Source organism: Leptonychotes weddellii, chromosome 6, assembly GCF_054177405.1.
Source record: "Leptonychotes weddellii isolate Sample4059 chromosome 6, ASM5417740v2, whole genome shotgun sequence".
In the NCBI taxonomy this organism is placed as follows: domain Eukaryota; kingdom Metazoa; phylum Chordata; class Mammalia; order Carnivora; family Phocidae; genus Leptonychotes; species Leptonychotes weddellii.
The window spans coordinates 169,699-187,604 of NC_138374.1; the positions used below are offsets into that span (position 1 = coordinate 169,699).

Here is a 17,906-nt window from a genome sequence, read left to right on the forward strand (position 1 = left end):
GCGTGGTGTGTGCACGAGTGTGTGGTGCATGTGTGTGTGGTGTGGGCACGTGGTGTGTGGTGCATGTGGGCATGGTGTGTGTGCATGGTGCATATGGCGTGCATGGGTGAGCATATGTGTGTGTGTCTTGTTAAAAAACAAGACAACAGGCCCAAAATGGAATCGCTCACCCCAAGCCCTGGGTCACCAACCCGAACCCTGAAATGGATCCTTAAAGCAGTGAGGCGGGAACGCACGGTCAGCCCTGGGTAGGTCATCTGCCCGACACCCCTGCTGTCCCCTGAAGAAAGGTCACCCTGCGATGACCCACCGGCATTTTGCTGCTGGAACTTCGTCCCGCTCCCTTCTGCCTGTAATTCCTGTCTGCCGAATGGGATTCCACCCAATTCTAATTGATTTTGCTCAAATAAACCCAAAATTTTAATATGCCTCCGTTTATCTTGTAACAGTCTGTGTGCACACAGGGCTCTTCCTGGCATTCTGGGAAAGGGTTCTTTCTGTCTCTGTAGCTGGCCGGGTGGCAGGCTGTGCAGGGTTGGGAGGGGCCGGGGAGCCCAGGGGGTCAGCGGGGGCCTCAGATCAAGGCTTCCTACAAGCTGCCCCACCCTCGTAGCCAGAGATTCCAGTTCCACAAAGACCTTTGCCTCTTCTCCAAGTGGCTCAGCACTTTGGGGTGAGGGTTCCTGTGCACACCACGGGAGCCAAAGGGCGGGGGCGTGCCCTGGACCTCGGGGCACTGGCCTGGTCTGGTTCAGCTGCCCTGCCTCTCCTGGGCACCGACTCGCAAACAGAGGCCAGCTCTTGTGCTGGCAGGGGCTGAACTGTGGACCTGTGCCTACGTGTCTGGACTCTACACCACCACCACGCTGTCCAGCTAAGCCAGGGAAAGCACCTCACACACCTCCCAGGTTAGGGCCTCTGCCAGGTCCAGAGAGTGGGGGTGGCAGTGGGGAGCATGGGGCATCCTGGCTGTGGGCCCCCTGTAGATCTCTTTCCAGGAAGACAGCTCTGGATACCAAAGTGTTCCCAAGGCCCCCAAGCCACCCAGCAACCCACCTCTCTACAGGAGGGCATGGCCTCTGGTTCACGCCAGGGTTCCAAGGAGAACCCCCCAGAACAGGAGGGCAAGGGGAGGGCTCTAGCATAGAGGAGGAGGAAAGGGGACCCCCCATGGGATGAAGACAGCCTCTGGCCCCGGGGCCCAGCACACACCCCTGCTTCCAGGGTGATATTCCCTCAGGGTAGCATCTGACCCCTGCCCTCAGCCCCTGCCAGCCTCCAGCCTCCTCTTCTTGACCCAACCCTTTCTTTTGGGCAGTCACAAACCTGGTGCCTCTTCCCTCCCATGTGCAGGGGTGATTCTCTGCTGGGTCAAGGGACCCCAAGGGACAGGTGTGCTCTCTCTCTCTCATGGGGATCCCAGGGGTGGCCCTCAAAGCTAGTCCCCGGACGCAGACACCAGATGGGCCACAATCACTGGTAGCTCAGGAGGGAGACCTCTGGCAGCCCTGGGGACCGCAGCCAAACACTGGCGTGAGGACAGAGAGCCACCCCTTCCTCCCCGCCAACTCCCTCCCCTGGAGCCAGCCTGAGCTGGGAAGGAGGTGCCCCAGGGGCTGGGGTGTCTGGCTTCAGGAGCATTGGGCATTACCTCCTCATGATGGGGTTCCCTTCTCAGCGTAGACAGTGCTCTTGGGGACCCGTAGTTCCAGATCCAAGCACACAGTGACTCAGACACCTGGCCCTGCTCCTCCCCACCCAGGTTCCTCGGGGCTTTATGGCCCATGTGGGCGTATCTGGACAGAGGTCAGAGACCAGGGATCCCAACTACACCGGTGACTGGTTCTACCCAGCTGGCTCTCCATCAGCTGTCACTCCCATGAGTCCCCCACCACCCACTTCAGGACGGACCTGATGCAGCGCCCCTCCCACCTCAGCTCCCCACACTGGAATCTGCATGCTCCGTGCCCATTCCTCCTGGCCACCCACCAGCCAAGTGTCCTGATGTTGCAGGTTGGAGCCTTGTGACCCGGGGGCGTTGGACCCCAAACTGGGCTGAGTGGTTGGCTGGAAGCTGGAAAACCGTCCCAGCAGCCCCCTGCCCTTTGGGCCTCTGGGCACAGGACTCCTCCTGGAGCTGGGTTTGCTCAGAGACACGTGCAAGGGTTGGGGCTTCCCACAAGTCAGAGTGAGGAGCCTTACACCAACCGGATCAGGGCTCTGGAACACGACCCACAGCACACGCGCAACTGAGAAGTGGGTGCTCAAACAGGCGCTGAGCCTTGGGCCGGAAGGGAGGGGCCAGCAGCCTCCTCACGGGCGGTGGGCACAGAGGCTCCGCAGGGCGTGTCAGGGAAGCAGCCCTAAAAGCTGCCTCGACGTGTCTGTGTGCTCCCGGCTGTCGGCAGAGAGCAGAACACCACTGCCCAACCAGGCAGGGCCTTGCGCAGTGTAGACCCAGGGGCAACCCCCGGGAAGCCAGCTGTCAGAGAGCCAGGGAGGGGAAGGTACCGTGTGAGGTCAGTGCGTACATCACAAGGAAACAGTGTGCAGATCCAGCCCAAGGAAACTGCTAAACAAACAACCATCACCCTCAGCGGGAAATACCAGAATCCAAAGTGGCTGCAACCTATAATCTAAGACATCTAGTTTGTTTGTTTGTTTTAAATGAAGAGATTTGAGATTTTGAGCAATTTTGGGTACAGAGAAAAATCTAGCAGAAAGTAGAGTCCCCCTACACCCTCTCCGGCTCACCCTGTTTCCCCACCACTGGCCTCCAGCATTGGTATGGCACACTTGTTCCCTTGATGAGATCATTATTTCTCAACCAAAAATTACAAGACAGGCAAAGAAACAAGAAAAGTGTGACCAATATTTGGGGAAAAACAGGTAATAGAAAGTATCTCTGAGTGGACCCAGATGTTGGACTTAGCAGACAAGAGCTGAGTGGGAACCATCGTAAAGAATTAAAGAGAAGGATGATGAAATGTCTTAAGTAATTTCAATAAACAGAATTCTTAAAAGAATCAAATGGAAATTCTGGAACTTAAAAACACAATAACTAAAATTTAAAAATTCACTAGAGGGTTTAGTAGAAGACACATTTCAGTATTTAATATCTTTAAGTTAGATGAGCTCTTATTTTTTTTAATATTTTATTTATTTATTTGACAGAGACACAGCGAGAGAGGAAACACAAGCAGGGGGAGCGGGAGAGGGAGAAGCAGGCTTCCTGCGGAGCAGGGAGCCCGATGCAGGGCTCGATCCCAGGACCCCGGGATCATGATCTGAGCTGAAGGCAGACGCTTAACGACTGAGTCACCCAGGCGCCCCTCAATGAGCTCTTAAAGACAGATCAAAGGAAATTATCCAATCTGAAGAGACCAAAAAAGAAGAAAAATGAACAGCATCTCAGAGACCCCTTAGACCACGAGTGTCAAGCACACACATACGCACACACATATACACACATACGAACACCACACACGCACACACGCATACATCCCATCCATATGTACCCACACGTGCACACACACACACACACACACGTGCACGCACACATACACCATACATTTGTACACATACAGATACAGAGTCCCAAAAGAAGAGGAGGGAGAGAAAGGATCAGAAAGAATAAATCAATACAGAATGGCAAAAATCACTCCAAACTTGATGAAAAGCATTTACTAAAGACCCAATAAGCTTGATGAGCCCCAACTAGGATAAAACAAAGACATATCACAGCTAAACTGTTGAAGCCCAAAGACAAAGTCTTGAGAATAGCAAGAGAAAAAAACCACGCCTGGCAGAGCACCAGGAATCTGGCTGACAGCTGACTTCCTAGCAGAGACGGGACAGGCCGCGGCCCCGTCTTAGCAGACTGTGCAGGGGACGAGAACGCTCCTAGGAGGTTAGTGTCACCCTGACTCCAGAGGCAAAGACATTATACGGAAAAGAAAAGTATAGGCTAGTATTCTTCATGAACATTGACAAAAAATTCTTAATAAAATATTAAGACGCATAAAAAGGAATTTATGTTAGGAATGCAAAATTGGTTTAATATTCAAAAATGAATTGATACATTACACTCTACGGACAAAATGAAGGACAAAAAACATGTCATCATTTTAATAGATGCAGAAAAAGAATCTGACAAAATCCAATACCCATTTATGATAAAAACTTTCAACCAGGAACATGCTTGATAAAAAGGCATGTACAAAAAACCTACAGCAAACACCGTATTTCAGTGTAGGGTGGACAGCTTTCTCCTTAAGACTGGGTTTGAGATGAAGACGCTGCTATTCAACACTGTACTGTGGATTCCAAGCAGTGCAGCAAGGCAAGAAAAAGAAGAAAATTATGCTTCAATTAGAATGGAAAAGTAAAACTGTCTTTATTTGCAGAGGATGTGATCCCATACTTAGAAAGTTCTAAGGAATCCCAAAAAGAAATTACTAGAAGTAAATAAATTAGTAGCAAGATCTCAGGATATAGGATCAACGTACAAAAATCAGTCTTCTCTATATACTAGCAATGAACAATTTTACTGAAATTAGGAAAAAAGTTCATTCATAAGAGCACTGAAAACAATGAAATAGAAATAAATTTAACAAAAGAAGCACAAGACTAAGGCTGAGAGAAATTACAGATCTAAATACATGGAGAAGTGTTCCATGCTCATGGATTGGAAGATTCAATTTTGTTAAGATGGCAATTCTCCCAAAACTGATCTGTAGATTCAATGCAACTCCTATCAAATTCCTTGCAGGATTCTTTGTAGAAATCTGCAAGCTGATCCTAAAATTTATGTGAAAAGGTAAAAAACTCAGAAGAGTCAAAACAACTTTCTAACAGATGGACCAAGTTGGAAGACACACACTACTTCCATTTCAAAACTTGCCATAAAGCCACAATGATAAATGATGTGCCACGTGCATGAGGATTGATAAATAGATGAGGGAAATGGAATTAAGGGTCTAGAAATGAACCCATGCATATATGGACAACGAATTTTTGACAAAGATGTCAAGATAATTTGATACGGAAAAGTGACTGTTTTCAACAAAAGGTGCTGAGACAAGTGAATGTCCATATGACAAAAAAAAAAAAAAAACTCCACAAAACAATTTAGACGTATAACCTACATTGCACACAAAAGTTAATTCAAAATGTATCATTCTAGGGGCACCTGGGTGGCTCAGTCCGTTAAGCGTCTGACTCTTGATCTCAGCTCAGATCTTGAGCTCAGTGTTGTGAATTCAAACCCCACGATGGGCTCCATGCTGGGCATGGAGCCTACTTTAAAAAAAAAAAAAATCAAAATGCATCATTCTTAAATGTGAAAGCTAAAATTGTAAAACCTCTGGAAGAAAAAAAATGAGAAAATTTACAGCACCAAAAGCATGGTACATAAAAGAAAAAAATGGACGTTGGACCTCATCAAAATGACCAACTTTTGCACTTCAAAAGACACCACCAAGAAAGTGAAAAGACAAGTCATAGACTGTGAGACACCATGAATTATATATTTGATAAAGGACTTGTATCCAGAATATATAAAGAGTTCTTACAACTCAATAATAAGACAAAAAACCCAACTGAAAAATATTTGGAACATTTGAACAGATATTTCATCAAAAATATATAAGTGGCTAATAAATCCATAAAGAGATGCTTAGTTAGCATCATTAGTTATTAGGGATTCGATTTCAAAACACAGTGAAATATCACTACATGCCCACTAGGTCAGTGTTAGGGCAGAATCGTTCCCCCCCAAATTCTTATGTTGAAGTTCTAACCCTTAGCACCTTAGAATGTGGCTGTATTTGGATATGGGATCTTTAAAGAGATAACGAAGTTAAAATGAGGTCATAGGGGGCGTACCTGACTGGCTCAGTTGGGGAAGCATGCAGCTCTTGATCTTGGAGTCCTGAGTTCAAGCCCCAATTTGGTGCAGAGATTACTTAAATAAATGAACTTGAAAAAAAAAATTAGGTCTTATGGGTGGGCCTAATCCATTTCTGACTAGTGTCCTTATAAGAAGAGGAGGTGAAGACAGACCCGCACAGAGGGGCGACCATCTGAAGACACAAGCCAAGGAGAGAAGCCTCCAATGAAACCAACCCTGCCCTTGATATCAGGCTTGTAGCCTCCAGCATTGTAAGCAACCAAATTCCTGTGGTTTAGCCACCCAAGGGGCACTCTGTCATGGTGGCCCTAGCTGACGACCATTTGGCTACTGGAAAAAAGACAGACAATAACAAGTGTTGGCAGGAGGTGAAGAGAGTAGAACCCTCATCCAGTTCTAGTGGGAATGTAAAATGGTGCAGCCCCTTTGGGAAAAGGTTAGCATTTTCTTAAAAAGTTCAATGTAAGGGCACCTGGGTGGCTCAGTTGGTTAATCGACAGCCTTCGGCTCAGATCATGATCCTGGAGTCCCTGGATCAAGTCCCACATCGGGCTCCCTGCTTCTCCCTCTGACCCTCCCGACCCTCCCCCCTCTCATGTGCTCTCTCTCTCAGTCTCTCTCTCTCAAATAAATAAATAAAATCTTAAAAAAAAAAAAAAGTTCAACGTAAGCTACCATCTGACCTAGCAATTCCACTCTTAGGTACCTACCCAGAGAAGTGAGGCCAGTGTCCACACAAATACAAGTATGATGTTCCCAGCAACACCGTCTACAATAGACAAAGCTGGAAACAGCCCAGGTGCCCATCAGCGGATCAAAGGGGGCCTAGCCAGACCGTGGCTTTACTCAAATTTTATTCAACAGCAGAAGAGACCAATCACTGCTAACATGCTGTTTTCCTTGCTGTCTTCCACCAGCTGGGAGCCAGGGATGTGGAGCCTGACCCCAGCAGGGCTGAGCCCCCGCACTCGACGGCGCGACAAACGCCTACGGAGCGCCTTCTGTATGGGGTCAAGGCTCAGGTGCTGGGGCACAACAGTGACCAAGAGGACAAGCTTACCCTAGGAAAGCTGACGGCCCAGGGGCTTCAGGCGCTGAGACATGAGGAGGCCTTCCTCTGGGGGCGTGAAGGCCAAACCAAGGGGAGCAAGAAGGAAAGTCTGAGCACCTGACCAAGGTCGCGGGGGCAGCCTGGATGCCCCCAGGCCGAGGAGCAGCCAAGGCTCAGCTGGCCAGGGTGTCTGCTCTCCTTCAGTGAGGCGGTGTGAGTGTGAGGGGGGTGCGTGTTAGGCTATACCCCCCCCACCCCGCACAGCTCCGATGGGGAGAGGGGGCACAATGTGAGTGCAGCGGCAGCAGCAGACGCAAGTGCTCCCGTCCCTCCGCCCGCGTCTCCCAGGCAACAGCAGCCTCGGTCTCGGCTCGGCCCCTCCCCCGCCCCGCCCCGGCTGCGAAGCGTCTGGAACCGCATCCTTCCTCCGCATCCTCGTCCTGCGACCGCATCCTGCAACAGCTGCCCGTTGGAGCCGCCTGTGAGCCATTTCCACATTTCTCCTTGTGGAGCGGGGGCAAAGGGGGCCGAGTGTGTGCAGGGGAGTGTGCACGGGTGTGTGAGGTGCGTGTGCAGGTGCGTGTGCGAGATGCGTGTGCAGGGATGGGGGGGCACTGCGGCTGACCCAATGGCAGCCAGGTCGAGCCGGGGGTCCTCCCTTGGGGTCTCTGCTGACCGGAGCGGGGGTGCTGTCCCCAGGCCTCCCTGACGATCGGGGGGCCTCCGCGGGGTGAGCCGCTGCCTGGACCTTCCAGAAGAACCGTAGGTATCCAGCCTTGCACAGACCCGACGGCTGCCCAGATCGCCGGTCCTCAGCACAGCGGGACAGCTTGGGTGGGGGTCGAACTGCTGAACATCGGCTCCCTCACCATGGTCTGAGAGAGCCACTAGGAGGTGGGCGTTCCCGAGGTGGGGAGGGGGTGCCAGTTCCAGAACCCGTTCAGCTCTGTCTGAGGGTGGGAGAGAGCGGGGGTCGAGGGGCGGGGGGGGGGCGGAGGCGGGGGAAGCGTCGAGGCAGAAGGCGTCGGACGAACCAGATCACCGAGAAGCATTGCTGGCACCGAGAGCGGGGTGGCTGTGGCGGGGGCAGCTGCGTGGTGGCCAGGAGGCAGGCAGAGGGGTATTTCTCCAGAACCACCTGCCGCAGCCCCTGGACTCGGGGCCACAGGTGGCTGGTGTGTGGGAAGCCAAAGCTGGGTGCAAACCTGCGCTTCCCCTCTCGGGACTGCGCTGGCGCTCGCAGTTCACCTACCCTTGAACCAAAAGCCAAACCCAGGACCCGCCCGCAGGGCCTCTGGTGGGGGCTGCGGCTGGGGCGGGGGGGGGGGGAGGGCGGTGAGGCGGGGGCGGAGGTGTGTGCTCCGCGGGGTTTCAGCAAAGCACGCAGTGCCCTGCGCTCCGCAGTCACATGCACGCTCTCGACACGCGCAGGACGCTTGTGCACAGGCCGCACAAGCCGGCGCCCGTGCGCACTGGCGCGCACCCTTCTGAGTGACGCAGCATACAAGGGGGGCGGTGAATGCGAGTCTGCGACCCGCGGATCTGCAGCCGGGCTTCTGTAGTGTTTTCAGCTAAGGGCCCTTGTCCCGCCTCTCCATCGGTGCGTCGGTCCATCAGCACAGTCTCACCGCCCATCCCGTGCCCCCTCCCCAAACGTCGGAGAGGAGCATGCACCGCCCCGACCCAGGAGCCCACAGCGGGTGGGGAGTAGATGACCCGCTGGAGAAGACACAATTACAGCGCAGGGTGGAGGGAGGGGGGGCCAGTGGGAGGAGTAGGGGTGACCCCCCCCTAGTCCACGGAGTTCTGTGTCTGTCGTGTGAATGAGCCCAGCCAGCTTCCCCAGAGGGTTCCCATGACTCAGCGAGGGAAATGAATGTTCGGGGGAGGGGGTCCCACATGTAGCCCAGCCCCTTCCCCAGCATTTTGCCGGGGGCATGAGGCCTGGAACCAGAAGCGGAGAGTCCAGAAGGCCCCAAATGTCTCCTTTCCTTCACGAAGATGTGTCATCCCCGGCTCCGTTTCCATGGAAACCCGCGATGACGCAACATGGACATCACGCCATGTCGGAGGAGTTGGAGCTTAGGTTTGGCTCCTAGAGACCCCAGAGGCGGAGCTCCTTGTAGGGAGACTGGGCAGACCCCGGCCCAGCCTTCCAGCGGGCGTGGCCAGCAACCCGAGATTGACAGGGCTGCGGGGCCGCGAGGCGGCCACAAGCTCTGCCCCTCCGCACTCTCCTCTGCAAACCATGAGCTGGATTTGTGAGCCGCGGGGACGCTGCTGCCAGAAGGCCTCCAGCCCCTCCCCCTGCAATGCCACACCCCTCCCGCCCCTGCGAAGCTCCCCTCAAGCCCGGGGCACTTGCTGCCCCCCCCTCCTCCGCCCCTCCCCTACTGTCCCCTGTCAGTCCCTCCCTCCGTGGCACCTTCCCAGCGCTCCTGAGCCGTTTTCTTCCTCGCGCTGCAAAGCCCGACCTCTTTATATTTATATTCCGGTGGTTCCTTGTCCATCTCCGCCTCACAGAGAGCGGACGTCGTCTCCATGGTCCGCGTGAAGAATAACCCATCGCGCACCTGTCTGGGGCGGGTGCGGACGTGTCCGTGAGTCCTCCCCAGGCTGCTCCCCTGCCAAGCCCGACTCTCCTCAGGAAAAGCCCTCCAGCCAGGGAGTGGGAGTTGGGGACGCTTCGCTGACCTGAAATGGCCCTGGGCCAGGCGCGTAAATCCAAGGAAGGGCCCCAGCTCAGGGCCCTAATGGGACCTTCCTCCCTGGAGGGCCGGGGAAGTCCATGATGGGGGTGCCCCTCTCTTGCCTAGCTGGCTGCTTCTTGCCTGCCCCACAGTGCCACTCCTGGCCACCCCTCCCCCTTGTCCTACACATCCCTGACCTCCCTGCCCAGCACCTTGCACACTCTCCATCCTGGGCATCTGTCTGCCTCTCTGCCTCTGGGTGGGAGCTCCTCTGCATTCCCACCCTGCCTGCCCTGGCCTCTGGGGTGTGAGAGACTGGGTCACCTATGGGCCTGGTAGGCACTTGCGCTGGTGGGGCTGCTACAGTGAGAGGCGTTTGGGGATGGCGAAGTCACCTAGGGCAGAAGTTTGGGGATTCAGAGGCCCAGCTGTCTTTGTAGGGTGCGTGCAGGCAGTGGCCAGGGAGGGAAGCACAGCCCCTGGGGCTCGGCCCTTCGGTCCTCACAAGGAAGGGAGTCGAGGGACAGCCAGGGCACCGTGGCCAAGGGGTTCACCTTCTCTGTTCAGGTGAACATCAGGGTCCAAATCCTGGGGGAGGGCATGGGGTAGCTGTGCCCCCAGCTTGCTGTCCTTTGGTTGTTGGGTTCGTTTATTTTGAACTCTTTTTGTTGTGAAATATAATGAATATTGAGAAGAGGACATAAAACAAATGTGTAGCCTAATGATTTAAGGTAAGTGCTCCCCAGTCATCCACCATCCAAGTGAAGCCTAGAAATCCCCACCTGTCCCTGAAGCCGCTCCCCTCCCCCAAAGGCAGGCCACCCAGACTCTCCAGACACGGGAGCAGTTAATTGGTCTGGACCCCTGGAGTGCGTGTCCCTAATCAGCCGAGACTGGTTCCTAAAGGTTATGTTAGAGTTGGCTTGTTCTTGAACCTGCTTTGTGCCTGGCTTCTTTTGGCCAACCTCATTTTGTGGGATTCGGGGCTGTGCTTGCATGCAGCTGTGACCCTTCACTTGCTAGGAATGCCTCCGATGATTTACTTGTTTTACTCTGGATGATGTGTGGTGCTGTGTACTTCTGTGGGAATAGCACTGCTATCCACGTTCATGCACACCCGTCTCTTTGCTGGGTGTGCACCCTGGAATGAGGGCTGGTCGAGGTTTGACATGTGTGGATTCTCTGAGTTGACACCACTGTGTGGCATCTTTTGCTCCTTGAGCTCTCCTGGGTTTGGATGGGCTTCAGTGTATCTCCTTAAGCTGGTTCTAATTGGTCTCCCTCTGGACTAATGAGGGTGAGCACCTTTCAAACGGCATGGCCGTTTGAAATCCTTCTCTGTCCATTTTTCTATTGGTTGTCTATCTTTTTCTTTATCAACTTGAGCTGTTCTTTACATACTTTAGATATCTGCCCTGTATTGGCTTCCTTGGGCGGCTGTAACCAATTACCACAACTGGGTGGCTTAAAACAACAGACATTTATTCTTTCACAGGCTATGGAGGCAAGAAGCTGGAAATCAAGAACTGGGAAGGGCTGTGCTCCCTTTGAGGCTCTAGGGAAGGATCCTTCCTGCCTCTCCCAGCTTCTGGCGACTCCAGATATCCCTTTGCTTGTGAATGCGTCCTTCCAACCTCTGCCTCCATCTTGACATGACCACTTCTCTGTGCGTGTCCAAATTTCCCCCTTCTGTAAAGACACCAGTCAGTGGGTTAGGACCCCTGTAATCCAGTATGACATCATCTTCACTTGATCACATCTGCAAAGACCCTATTTCCTAGTAAGGTTACATGCACAGGTAGCAGGGGTTAGGACCTGAACATTTCTTGTTGACGAACCCACAAGTCCTTTGCATGTTGCAAATATCTTCTCCGGTCTTGCTTTCTGTTTCCATTCTTTGAAGGCTATGTTTTGATAAGCGGGAGTTCTTAATTTTAATGTAGTCCTTTTATGGTTAGTACTTATTTCTCGTATTGAGGAACTCTTTCCCTCCCCCAGATCAGGAAAATATTCTCCTGTATTATTTTCAAGATGCTTTTCCAACTTAGGTGTATCCACCTGGAGTAGATTTCTATGTGTGATGGGAGGTAGGGATTAGGTCCGTTTTCCGTGTGGACATCTGTTTATCAAAAGGTGGCCATGCCGCCTGCTTTGCATGGCATCTCTGTCACAAATCCGTGGTCCCTGTGTGTGGGGTGTGTCACACGGAGCTTTGTGCACCACACATCAGTACCACACGGCTGTGTAAGCTGGGCGCCTGGCGGATGAATACCCCCTTGTTCTCTTACAAGATGTCACATGTGTTCTTGTTCCTTTACTTTTTGTATAAAATTACAGTGCTTGGCAAGTTCACACACAAAAAAATTCTGTTGGGCTGTTGATTGGTATTTATTGATTCTACAGATACATTTTGGGGGGAAATGACATTTTTACATGTGGAACCTTCCAAAATCCATGACCATTTTGTTCCCCACTTGTTAAGGAAGTTAAGTCTCCTTTTGTCTTAGTCAATGTTTTGCCTGAGGTCTTCCATGATTTTCCATATGGAATTTCTTTCCATTTCTCTGAAGTCTGTTCCTGATCATTTGGTATTTCCAATACCGTTTAAACAGAGTCTTTCAAAAACTTATTTTCTAATTTTTTGTCACTAATACATAGAAATATAATGACTCCTAAAAGCCTTGGATGGACCCTGCTGGACTCACTCTTCAAGTTTTGTAATGGATCCACAGATTCATGTGGATTTTCTACGCACACAATGTTCGATTCATGAACAGAGTATTACCTGACCTCGTCCAGGCCTGTTATCTCTTATCCATTTTTCCTGCCCTACAGCTTGGCTCAGACCTCCAGCACCATGATTTATAGAACTGATAATAAAAGGCCTTTTTATCTCCTTCCTCATCTAAAAGGCAAAGCTTTCACTGTTTACATTCAATAAGGATTGCTGTAGGGATTTTTGTGGATGGCCTTTATCAATCAGATTAAGGAGGTGTCCTTCTGCCCCTAGAGTGTTAATAGACTTTTAAAATAATAAACAGATGTTGAATCTTGTCAAATACTTTCCCAGATATTATTTAAATTGATCAGATGATTTTTTAAAAAAGATTTTATTTATGTATCTATTTATTTTAGGGGAAGGGAGGAGGGACAGGGGGAGAGAGAGAATCTCAGAGTCCCCACTGAGCACAGATACAGGTCTCGATCCCTCCCAGGACCCTGAGATCATGACCGGAGCCGAAATCAAGAGTCTGAGGCTTACCCAACTGAGCCACCCAGGCGCCCTGGGGTCATTTTCGTTGAGCACAATAGCAGCCCTTAGAATGTGCCCTAGAGCAGGCTGGCTAATGGCAGACTCTGCCAGTGTTGTGTGTCTGAGCATTCACTGGTCAGACGCACCACCCTGTCCATGGCTCTGGGGCCCACGGGGAGACCAGAGGGCAGGAAGGGACTAGAGGCCTGTGGCTGAACATGCCCAGTTTGTCCTGAGAGGTTGGCCTGTCCGTGCATGGCCTGCCCTGGCTCTGGCATGAGGAACACTGGGGCCAGCCTGGGGCCCTCTCGCTCCCTCACAAGCTGGCATGGACATCCGCTAGGTGGTGAGTGGGCAGTAACCTGAGTCTGCACCTCTGCACAGGACAAGGACCACCGTTCACCATGGTGAAGCTGGGTTGCAGCTTCTCCGGGAAGCCGGGCAAAGACCCCGGGGACCAGGACGGGGCTACCACGGACAGCGTCCCTCTGATCAGCCCCCTGGATGTCAGCCAGCTCCAGCCACCATTCCCTGACCAGGTGAGGGCCTGGGTCAGCAGGAAGGGCCGCCAGCAGGGGCTCAGCAAGCAAAAATGCCCACCCTTCCCTGTGGGCCCGAGACAAGGTCTTTGGGCAACGACTGAGGGAGAGCCCCTTTCTGGAGGAATCTGTAGGAAGCAGAACTCAGCTCTGGTGTAGTCCTGCTTGACCCCACCTGAGCTCTGGAGCATGACCGGCATCAGAAGTTGTCCCAGCAGGAGGGGAGGGGGCAGCCATCTGTACCCATGTCAGTCAACTTTTGGCCGAGGGCAGTTCTCCAGGGATCTGGGCGGGCTTCAGTGGTGTCTACTATAGTTCTGGACCTCGTTCTCAACAGACAGGTGGGAAGGCTCAGTGCTTGCCCCTTGGGAGCACTCACAGAGCACAGGACTGTACTTGCCTGTGCCCCATGTGGTAGGGGCCTCAAGACTCTGGGAGCCAGAGGAGAAGTCAGGGTGGACTTCCTGGAGGAGGGAGCCAAGATGTGGAACAGCTACAGGGGAAGCTCCTGGCAAGGAGAGCTGACACCCTTAGAATTGAAGGCAGCCCTCAGACTGAGGGGCTCCATCTGTGGTGTGGCCAGGCCCCAGGGCTGCCATGGCCCAGCAGGCATCCAGCATCCACCTTCCCTTAGCCTTGGCTCGTAACCAGTGGAGCCTAGCCACTAGACAGTCCTGGCAGCTGGTCAGCACCCACACCATTGCTGGGCAGCTGACCCCTGGACCCCTCCCAGTCCTCCCAGTTCAGGGTCCTCCAGGTCATCTCTTTCCACAGGTGGTTATCAAGACACAGACGGAATACCAGCTGTCCTCCCCGGACCAGCCAAAGAAGTTCCCTGACCTGGAGGCCCAGAAGCTGGCCTGTAACCACCCAGAGGAAGGGCGCAGGGTAACCCAACCTCCCAGTCCCATGCTGCCCAGTGGTCGATTCCAGGGGGGTTCAGGGCAGGGGAGATGGTGAGCAGGCAGCTGCAGGCATGGGTGCCCATGCTCTGAGCCAAGTTGGCTGGGGCCCCCTTGCTCCCTCGCCTGCTCTCACCCCATTCAGAGGCCTTCATCCTGCTATAAAGGGGGTGAGAACAGCAGTTTCCTTCCGAGGAGCTTCGAGAGCCACTCTGGGCCCCACCTCCTCCTGCTGTGTGCCCCTTTTCCCAGTGGGCCGTGTGTCTCTTCCTTAGCGACTCTTGGGTTTTGTATGTAGTATGGAAAGTCACTTCTGCTGTATATCCGGTTAATATTTTTTCCCACCCTGTTTTTTTAGCCCTTAAGTTCACTAAATGATGGTTCTGGTTATTTTTAGCATACCATTTCTAAAGCCTTTTGGTTTTCATCAGTGAAACCTGCCCTGTCTCCTCTCCTCTGTTGTTGGGAGCTAGAAGCGCTCCCCCGACAGATGCCAGTGAGCCCCTGACCGCTGCCCTGGCCCTTGCCGCGGCTTCACAGCCCCCTCCACGGGGTCCCTCTCCTTTTCACCCGCCCCTGCAGCTGCCCACCGCACGGATGATCGCCTTTGCCATGGCGCTCCTGGGCTGTGTCCTAATCATGTACAAGGCCATCTGGTACGACCAGTTCACCTGCCCCGACGGCTTCCTGCTTCGGGTAAGGCCTGGCGAGCTGCGGAACGGGGTGGGGCGTGGGGCAGTCCAGGCCTTCCCGTGCTCGGATGCCGCTGGGCAGAGTGCCAGGGAGGGTCCCACGGAGGTGTCCGTGTGGAAGCGTGGGAGGCGGGCTGCCTCCGGTGCCGCCCTCTGCCCTCCTACCCCGCCCCTGACCCGCCCCCTCCCGCAGCACAAGATCTGCACCCCGCTGACCCTGGAGATGTACTACACCGAGATGGACCCCGAGCGCCACCGCAGCATCCTGGCCGCCATCGGGGCCTACCCGCTGAGCCGCAAGCACGGCACGGAGACGCCCTCGGCCTGGGGGGGGAGCTACCGCGCCGTCAAGGAGGGGCCCAAGGCGCCCACCCAGGCGGGCGCGGCGGGGGCGGCGGCGGCGGGGGCGGGGGCGGCGGCCACCGAGCCCCCCGGCAAGGCCTCCGCGCTGGGAGAAAAAGAGGCGGCGCGGAAGGCGGTGGGCAGCGTCCCGCCCCCGGCCCCCCAGTGAAGGCCTCCGCACCTGCAGCCCGGGTAGGTGTGCTGGGGGGGGAAGGGCGGGGAGGAGGGGATGGGGGCGGGGGGGGGGGTCACGCGAACCGGAAGTGGCGGGGCGGGGCTCAGCCGTGCACTTACTCCCACGCAGGTGGGCGGTGGGGGGTCGTGTACCCGCCTCGCAGCGTCCGCTCTCGCCCCTCCTCCCCTCTGTCTCGGCAGCGCCCCGCGCCGGCACCTGTGACAGCCCTCGCCCGACGCTCTCACATCCTGTGGTCGTGCCCCTGCTTCCAGGACCCCTCGCTGATGCCCCCTGCCCCCTGAGCTTCTAGCTCTGTTGCTTTTCTCTAAGTAAAGATTCACATCCACCTGGGTCTCTTGTTTCTCCTGAGCATCCTCCGTCCCGCTGGCCTCTTTCCTGCCTTCCCACCCCCCCGCGTGGGTGAGCACTGGCATCATGCCAAACCCCTACTGCCCAGAGGGACCCTGAAGGATCCTGAAGAGCGGTGGTAGAGGGGCAGTGAGCTGCCCTGGGAAGCCGCGGTTCACGGACAGGGACAAGGCCAGGGCCACTGGGCGAGCCGCCCTGGGTGTCAGGGCCCAGCGTGGACAGGGCTTTGTCTGGTCCATTGCTCGGCTGACTGCAAAGAAATAAGCTCACCTCTGTTCAGGGGAGCCTCTAGGATCTGGGCTCCATCCCTGACTACCCCCTACCCTACATCCAGCAGAGCTGCTCCATCCCCTGCTGCCGTTCCTGGTCCCCACACAACTACCCCATTTGACGGGAGTATCTGAATTCCCCTGTTCTGGGCAAGCACCCACATGTGGTTCCTGCCCCCAACTGCCTGCCCACAGGCATGAGTCACTGAAGAAATGAGAGAATGCATGGATCCACCGGGCCCTGGGCCACAGGAGAGGGGATGTCAGCCCATCCCTGGGGCATGAAAGGGCTCTCTGCTCCCAGAGCACCCCCATCTCCCATTCCCTTGGAGCTAGAGGGGAAGTGGGAGGTCTGAGGATGTTGGAGTTGGCAAGAGTCTCTTTACCCAGCCCACAGCATGGCCCACCTCCCCCTCTGCTTCAGCACTGGGAAGCCCAGGTCTGCTCCCGCCTGGCTAGGCTTGACCATGGCCCCCACTCCAGCACCTATCCTCCTCTGAGGGCTTTGATCCTAAGCCCAGACACCCCACCTGGTGAGAGGTGAACTCAGGCCCTAGCACTAACGGCTGGGTTGGGAGGTAGGGATGACAGCCTTGGGAGCTCATGCAAAAGAAACAGGAAAGAGACAGGCATTTTCAGCGTGCTTCCCAGTGTTGGGTGACATGGGTCAGAGTCCTGGGGGGACCCCCTTGGCCCTAGTGCGGTCATGTGGGGGGACACAGGGCCAGGCGCTCAGACGATATGGGACTATCCAGCTTCCAGGCCAGGGAGGCAAGGTGAGGGGTCTGAGCAGCTTTGGAACAGGGGGCAGTGACCAGGAAGTGGGTGAGACAGGTGTTCGAAGTGTTCCAGAGAAACCATGGACACGCTGGAGGCCAGGTGGGGGGAGTGGGGGTGGGCAGGTCAGGGCTGGGCTGTGAGTACTGTGTCCATCATCACTGGGCTCTTATCTGTCCAGCCAGCCCTCCATCCATCTGCTCATCTGCCAGTCATGACCTGTCATCTGTCCCCCTATTCCTGTCTTTCTCTAGCAGGTACCATCTCTCTGATAGTCACCTGGCTAAAGTTTCTGAGCCTTGGAGAGGAAGTTGCCTCTTTACCCTTAAATACCTCAGTGTGGATTTCCTAGGAAGGGCATGTGCTTATTTCATGCAATGATCAAAATCAGGAATTTAACTTCGAAACAATACTCTTATTTAATCTATGTACCTTATTAACATGTTCCCAATTGTCTCAATAATGTCCTTTGTAGAAAAAAAAATCTGGCCTGAGATACGGTCCAGGAGCCTGGCCACATCCTCCTTACCCGTTTCTCACTTGGGGCAGCTCAGTCTGTCTGTCATGACCTTGGCGGTTCTGAAGCCTGCAGGCCAGGTGATCTGTAGACTGGCCTCAGCTCACACGCGTGAGGTGTGTTGTCATGATCAGCTGGAGGATGCATTCCCGGGAGTGATGCTTGTTCCCCTCAGTGTCACGTCAGGAGCCACGTGAGGTCTGGTTGTCCACCCCTGAGGTTAACTTAGGTCACTCAGCTAAGGTGGCTTTGATGAGTTTTGCCCTGTGACCTTACCATTTGCCCTTTGTAAATTCATACACATTTTGTGGGAAGATGGCTCTGAGACTATATAAATATCTTGGTCCTCACCAACTCCTCCCTCATTTTAGCATTCATTGACCATTCTTAACTGAATCAATAATACTGTATTTTCCAAG

General features: G+C 54.1%; 3 protein-coding genes across 3 annotated transcripts in view; 2 read left to right on the forward strand and 1 right to left on the reverse strand.

Annotated features, from left to right (window-relative positions):
* FUOM (fucose mutarotase) overlaps window positions 1-429 on the forward strand; it is a 13,125-nt gene extending 12,696 nt beyond the window's left edge. Inside the window, exon 7 of the mRNA XM_081823263.1 lies at window positions 177-429. Within this exon, the coding sequence (XP_081679389.1) occupies window positions 177-202 (26 nt within the window). The 3' untranslated portion in view covers window positions 203-429. The remainder of the gene's footprint in view (window positions 1-176) is intronic.
* Window positions 1-1,753, reverse strand: part of PRAP1 (proline rich acidic protein 1) — a 5,417-nt gene extending 3,664 nt beyond the window's left edge. Inside the window, exon 1 of the mRNA XM_081823271.1 lies at window positions 1,652-1,753. Coding sequence (XP_081679397.1) covers window positions 1,652-1,659 — 8 coding nt within the window. The 5' untranslated portion in view covers window positions 1,660-1,753. The remainder of the gene's footprint in view (window positions 1-1,651) is intronic.
* Window positions 1,754-7,334: 5,581 nt separating this feature from the next.
* CALY (calcyon neuron specific vesicular protein) lies at window positions 7,335-15,901 on the forward strand. The gene is made up of 6 exons (XM_081823268.1): window positions 7,335-7,443; window positions 13,290-13,444; window positions 14,219-14,332; window positions 14,929-15,042; window positions 15,232-15,572; window positions 15,756-15,901. Exons 2-5 carry the CDS (start codon window positions 13,310-13,312, stop codon window positions 15,547-15,549), a joined length of 681 nt encoding a protein of 226 aa, XP_081679394.1. The 5' UTR covers window positions 7,335-7,443; window positions 13,290-13,309; the 3' UTR covers window positions 15,550-15,572; window positions 15,756-15,901.
* The last annotated feature ends 2,005 nt before the right edge of the window (window positions 15,902-17,906 follow it).